The 7,215-nt window shown below is 43.2% G+C and overlaps 1 protein-coding gene across 1 annotated transcript; it reads left to right on the top strand.

The window, feature by feature from the left end:
• On the top strand, positions 1 to 2,474 carry TSHB (thyroid stimulating hormone subunit beta). The gene is given in 3 exon segments (NM_001286935.1): positions 1 to 66; positions 868 to 1,030; positions 2,137 to 2,474. Coding segments are annotated over 2 exon segments (402 nt in total). The 5' UTR covers positions 1 to 66; position 868; the 3' UTR covers positions 2,377 to 2,474.
• The last annotated feature ends 4,741 nt before the right edge of the window (positions 2,475 to 7,215 follow it).

The following is a 7,215-nucleotide window of genomic DNA, read 5'->3' as shown; positions in this document are numbered from 1 at the left end:
CAGCCTCTCCAACTCCTCAATGCAGACTCAGGCTCCTGTATTGAGGGAAGATTCAGCTGCCAACAGGTTGGTCTTTGCAGGTTCAGCATTGTTGCAGCTACTGAGTGTTTTAAACTGGAAAACATAATGGTTTGGCTGGGGAAGCTGAGAAAATTGAGAGGGTGATGTCCATATATTTGTAGACACTGTCAGTTCAACTTTGTACTTTGGAGGTTGTTGAGTAGACCCTGGAGCTAAGCAAAGCTTCATTCTAGGGATCCTTCAGCATATATGGGAAAAATCAGCAGCACTGATAGATGAAGTGGGTTCATTGATTTGAACTCTCTACTGATGTTCTGTAGCTTGTTATCATTTAAAAGAATGTTACTTTATTGGTAGTCTGTGTGTCTAGCTCCAGCCAATGGGCCTGTAATTAAAACTACCAATTGGAGTGTCATAAATGTGATGATGTGGTCTCTCTACACAGCCATTTCCAATGGGATTATTTTGGGTTTTATGTCAGAACTCCAAAGCTCATTGTTTTTTTCATGTGTCACATTTTTAGATCCTTTAGTAGAGAAGGTTGAGGAAACTTTTTGCTATTTCACTGTGTCAGCCATAGAGAAGTCATTTAACAGAAAGCTCCATGTAATGTGATTTTAATAGAAAAAGTTAATATGGGCTTTTCTCACATTTCTATGTTTTGGCAGAAGTCAGTACTATGGCAAATAAAGGACAGGATAGTAGAAATTTGTCAGGTTCTCTTTAGATATAATTGGTCTTTTCCCTTCTGTCAATAACACAACTGGCTCCCCAGTAGCTTTTCTGAACATAACAGGAGGCTACATCTAATGATTTCTCCTTTGATATTTTTGTCTTTTCATCTAGCATGAGTCCCATCTTTCTGATGTCCCTTTTCTTTGGCCTGGCTTTTGGGCATGCAATGTCTTTTTGTGCTCCCATTGAATATCTCATCCACGTGGAGAAGAGAGAATGCGCCTACTGCCTGGCCATCAACACCACCATCTGTGCTGGATTCTGCATGACACGGGTACAAGGCGCTATTCTGTTCTAGGCAGGTGCTCCAATTGTGTGCACTGCCATGGTAGGAACATCTGAGCTCACCCACTAATTCCTCTAGAAAATCAGTGGGGAAAACTATTTAATTTCTTACATTATTTAAAATAGAAAATATACTTGCCATATTTGACAAGTCAGTTCAGACAGAGGTAAGGGGGCATAGGATAGGGAGAAGTCAAGTCTATTGTATCTGGTGCCTATAGCAAAAATGTTGCAGACAATTTGCACATGCTGCTCACATTGCAAAGGGTTCTTCTCCTCTGACTTTGGAGTTTAGGATGAAACAGAGATTCTTCTCCCACTTAATGAGGGAGAATTTTTTAAAAATTACTAAGTGAATTGTTTTAGTAACTTCTGCCTCCTCATGTGTGCAGCTGTAAGTCAATGCACTGATCACAATGTTGGCAGTACAATGTGAGGAGAGAGGTTTCTTTCACATAGGCAGAACCAATTTATCCTAAGTTCTACAAATTCTACCTGTACACCACTAGGCAATCAGTGTAAGACACGGAGCTCTGGTCTCATGTGTGGTGCTACCTCTCAACCAGACACCTGGTTCAGCATAATGTGGAAACCTTCTTAGAGATGTGGACTGTTCACATGCACATTTTCAGTACAACTATACTAGAAATGCAGCCATTGCAATCTGCAGGGAAGTATGCCTGCCTTCTGAATTTGGGGAGGACTTGAGTCACTGGGGCTATGTCTACACTGCACTTTTTTTCCTCTGAAAAAGATATGCAAACTATAATTTGTGTTATTTTTTTACGCTTATTTTTTCGCAAGAGGCTTTTTCGACATTTGACCCATCTACACAGGGCCAAATGTGGGAAAAACCTCCTCTTTTGGAAGATCCCTTATTCCTCATAAAATGAAGAATACAGGGATGCCAAAACACATGCCTGTTTTTTCGGAAACTCTTCCAAAAGAGCAGGTGTGTTCCCTGGATGCAGCAGAGTTTTTCCGGGATACCAGAGGTATCCCGGAAAAAATCTGCAGTCTAGACACAGCCTGGGACACCTATGTATACGTCAGTAAAACAAAGTAACAACATCTCTTTCTTTCTCTCTTTTGTAGGACAGCAATGGTAAGAAACTGCTCCTCAAAAGTGCCCTCTCCCAGGATGTGTGCACATATAAAGACATGGTGTACAGAACAGTGGTACTCCCTGGCTGCCCACGACACACCATTCCCTACTCTTATCCAGTGGCGATGAGCTGCAAGTGTGGTAAATGTAACACTGATTATAGTGACTGCATTCACGACACAGTCAGGACAGACTATTGCACTAAACCACAGAAGCCCTATAACGTATGAGCTTCTTAATGAACGAGGTAGAAACGTATCTTCTTCCCCACAGCTAGCTAGTGGCTGTTTATAACTGACTCTCAAATAAAACTGTATTTCACAACTGATCTGCAAGTTGCTCTGTAGAATTTTTTAATCTAAAGAAATCTTAGCAAAGTTACTATTGTATCACCCTGACAGGACAAAGCAGCTGCAACATTGGAGGGCACTGATAGAAGTGAAGGGAGACAAGGAGGATAAAATCACCACTGGAAGTGCAGGGGGAGTTAGGCATTGCTTGGGGGATGCACCCTTGCCTACTGGATGATGACCCAAGATGTAGTGATGCGCTGTTGTCATGTTCAGGCTCTGCTCCGGGTGTAATTATTTTTTATCTGTTCTCTGCCCCTTGGTGCCATCTAAACTGGATCCCTGCAGTGCGTTCTTTTCCTCTTTGCTCTCGTATGCAGACATCCAGTTACTCAGTTTGAGTGCTATCTCAGATATGCTCTCTCCACATGTAGTGTCGTTGGGTGTGCAAGATATGTCTGTGGCTTTAAACATCTGGGGCTGGGAACTCCAGAATCAAGGACATATGCTGAGAATCCCCTTTGCTACTTGACTGGTGGAGCCTGAGTTTGTTGTACTTTATGGCTTATTATAAAGGGTAAAAAGAGGAACATGTGCATGCTGAACCTTATGTTTAAGTTGTGATTGTAAAGATTATATGAAATGTGGTTCGGACACAGTTGGTCACTTTAAAAAAATTAATAACATTTGTGACCCATGGTCCTCTTTCAATGTACATTAAGTTGAAGTATACATGCCTGCTCCTCTATCTGGGTTATACAGAATCATAGACTACTAGGACTGGAAGGAACCTCGAAAGGTCATCGAGTCCAGTCCCCTGCCCTAATGGCAGGACCAAATACTGACTAGACCATCCCTGATAGACATTTATCTAACCTACTCTTAAATATCTCCAGAGATGGAGATTCCACAACCTCCCTGGGCAATTTATTCCAGTGTTTGACCACCCTGACAGGTAGGAACTTTTTCCTAATGTCCAACCTAAACCTCCCTTGCTGCAGTTTAAGCCCATTGCTTCTTGTTCTATCCCCAGAGGCCAGGAAGAATAAGTTTTCTCCCTCCTCCTCATGACACTTTTAGATACCTGAAAACTGCCATCATGTCCCCCCTCAATCTTTTCTTTTTTAAACTAAACAAACCCAATTCTTTCAGCCTTCCCTCATAGGTCATGTTCTCTAGACCTTTAATCATTCTTGTTGCTCTTCTCTGGACCCTCTCCAATTTCTCCACATCTTTCTTGAAATGCGGTGCCCAGAACTGGGCACAATACTCCAACTGAGGCCTAACCAGCACAGAGCAGAGCGGAAGAATGACTTCTCGTGTCTTGCTCACAACACACCTGTTAATGCATCCCAAAATCATGTTTGCTTTTTTTGCAACAGGATCACCCTGTTGACGCATATTTAGCTTGTGGTCCACTATAACCTCTAGATCCCTTTCTGCCGTACTCCTTCCTAGACAGTCGCTTCCCATTCTGTATGTGTGAAACTGATTGTTCCTTCCTAAGTGGAGCACTTGGCTTTTGTCTTTATTAAACTTCATCCTGTTTCTCAGATCATTTCTCCAATTTGTCCAGATCATTTTGAATTATGACCCTATTCTCCAAAGCAGTCACAACCCCTCCCAGCTTGGTATCATCTGCAAACTTAAAAAGTGTACTTTCTATGCCAATATCTAAATAGTTGATGAAGATATTGAAGAAAGCCGGTCCCAAAACAAACCCCAACAGAACCTCACTTGTTATACCTTTCCAGAAAGATTGAGAACCATTAGTAACTACTCTCTGAGTACAGTTATCCAGCTAGTTATGCACCCATCTTACAGTAGCCTCATCTAAGTTGTATTTGCCTAGTTTATTGATAAGAATATCATGCGAGACTGTATCAAACGCCTTACTAAAGTCTAGGTATACTACATCCACCACTTCTCCCTTATCCACAAGACTTGTTATCCTTTCAAAGAAAGCTATCAGATTGGTTTGACATGATTTGTTCCTTACAAATCCATGCTGGCTGTTCCCTATCACCTTGCCACCTTCCAAGTGTTTGCAGATGATTTCCTTAATTACTTGCTCCATTATCTTCCCTGGCACAGAAGTTAAGCTAACTGGACTGTAGTTTTCTGGGTTGTTCTTGTTTCCCTTTTTATAAATGGGCACTATATTTGCCCTTTTCCAGTCCTCTAGAATCTCTCCTGTCTCCCATGATTTTCCAAAGATGATAGCTAGAAGCTCAGATACCTCGTCTATCAGCCCCTTGAGTATTCTAGGATGCATTTCATCAGGCCCTGGTGACTTGCAGGCATCTAATTTTTCTAAGTGATTTTAACTTGTTCTTTTTGTATTTTATCTTCCAAATCTACCCCCTTCCCACTAGCATTCACTATGTTATGCACTCCTTCAGACTTCTCAGTGAAGACTAAAACAAAGAAGTCATTAAGCATCTCTGCCATTTCCAAGTTTCCTGTTACTGTTTCACCCTCCTCACTGAGCAGTGGGCCTACCCTGTCCTTGGTTTTCCTCTTGCTCCTAATGTATTTATAAAAAGTCTTCGTTTCCCTTTATTCCTGTAGCTAGTTTGAGCTCATTTTGTGCCTTTGCCTTTCTAATCTTGCCCCTGCATTCCTGTGTTGTTCGCTTATATTCATCCTTGTAATTTGTCCTAGTTTCCATTTTTATGAGACTTTATTTTTAGATCATGCAAGATCTCGTGGTTAAGCCAAGGCAGTCTTTTGCCATATTTTCTCTTTCCTACGCAGCAGAATAGCTTGCTTTTGGGCTCTTAACAATGTCCCTTTGAAAAACTGCCAACTCTCCTCAGTTGTTTTTCCCCTCAGTCTTGATTCCCATGGGACCTTACCTATCAGCTCTCTGCGCTTACCAAAATCTGCCTTCCTGAAATCCATTGTCTCTATTTTGCTGTTCTCCCTACTACCCTTCCTTAGAATTGTGAACTCTATGATTTTATGATCACTGTCACCCATGCTGCCTTCCACTTTCAAATTCTCAACCAGTTCCTCCCTATTTGTTAAAATCAAATCTAGAGTAGCTTTCCCCTGGTAGCTTTTTCATCCTTCTGAAATAAAAAGTTGTCTCCATTGCAGTCCAAGAACTTATTGGATAGTCTGTGCCCAGCTGTGTTATTTTCCCAGCATATATCTGGATAATTGAAGTCCCCCATCACCACCAAATCTTGGGCTTTGGATGATTTTGTTAAATTGTTTAAAAAAAGCCTCATCCACCTCTTCCACCTTTGGTAGGTGGCCTGTAGTAGACCCCTAGCATGACATCAACCTTGTTTTTTACCCCTTTTAGCCTAATCCAGAGACTCTCCACACTTCCGTCTCCTATGTCCATCTCCACCTCTGTCCAAGTGTGTACATTTTTAATATACAAGGCAACACCTCCTCCCTTTTTTCCCTGTCTGTCCTTCCTGAGCAAGCTGTACCCTTCCATCCCAACATTCCAATCGTGTATTATCCCACCAGGTTTCTGTGATTCCAACAATGTCATAGTTGCATTTATTTATTAGCACTTCCAGTTCTTCCTGCTTATTACCCATACTTCTCGCATTTGTACATAGGCATCTAAGATACTGATTTGATCTTGCCTCCCAATTTTGCCCTGACCCACCTTTCTCTCTGCCATTATAGCCAACACTCCCTCCCATTTCCGACCTGTATCTCAGGTCTCCATGTTCTCCACTTACCTGTGGGCTTTGTTCACCTGTCCCCGTCGAACCTAGTTTAAAGCCCTCCTCACTAGGTTAGCCAGTCTATGTCCAAATAGGGTCTTTCCCCTGCTAGAAAGATGAACGCCCATCTATGCCTAGCAGTCCTTCGTGGAATAGCATCCCATGGTCGAGAAAGCCAAAGCCCTCCTGGTGACACCATCTTCGCAGCCAGGCATTCACCTCCAGGATGCACCTGTCTCTGCCCAGGCCCCGACCTTTGACAGGAAGGATGGAAGAGAATACCGCCTGCGCTCCAGACTCCTTCACCCGTACTCCCAGAGCCCTGTAGTCACTCTTGATCCACTCAGTGTCACACCTCGCAGCATCATTTGTGCCCACATAGATGAGTAGCATGGGGAAGTAGTCAGAGGGCCGGATAATCCTCGCCAATGCCTCCGTAACATCTCGGATATGGGCCCCCGGCAGACAGCATACCTCCCAAGATGAAATGTCAGGGCGACAGATGGGCACCTCTGTCCCCCTCAGAAGAGGGTCTCCGACCACCACTACCCTACACATTTCGTATTCGCAGTGGTGGCAGCAGACCTACCAGCCTTGGGGGTACGAGGCTTCTCCTCCTTCGTTGTAGGGGGTGATGCCTTACCCCCTGTATCACTCTGTGCACAGTAGGGGCAGCCTTCTCTTAGGTGCTGAGATGGCAGGGGTGAAGAGTCTCCTACTCACAGGAAACTATGTGAATGAATGATTTTTTGCCTATGAACTCCTGTGGATGTGAAACAGCAACAGGTGGCTCAGTAGTAACTAAGCTATCAATAAAACAGACCAAACATGTAGTGACAGGACTAGGTAGTTCTTAGCAGGTGGTTTGAGGCAGGAGAGAAAAGCTGCAAAATCTACAGAACTCGCCTATGGAGTTCAACCCTACCATTCACAAGTCTCTTTTTTTAACAGAATTGGAGAAGTCAGAGGTGGAAGAGGGCTGTTGAGTACCTTCTCTCTTATGCCCAAGCCAGTTTCACTTCCTTCACTCTTTCAAGGACTGCGTGGGGACATGCAACGCTGCATCCAAAAAAATAGCTCATTCATA

The sequence above is a fragment of the Pelodiscus sinensis genome, chromosome 27, assembly GCF_049634645.1.
Source record: "Pelodiscus sinensis isolate JC-2024 chromosome 27, ASM4963464v1, whole genome shotgun sequence".
NCBI classification, from domain to species: domain Eukaryota; kingdom Metazoa; phylum Chordata; order Testudines; family Trionychidae; genus Pelodiscus; species Pelodiscus sinensis.
Note: the sequence above shows the minus strand (reverse complement) of the source record. Positions and strands in the feature narration are given on the sequence as shown.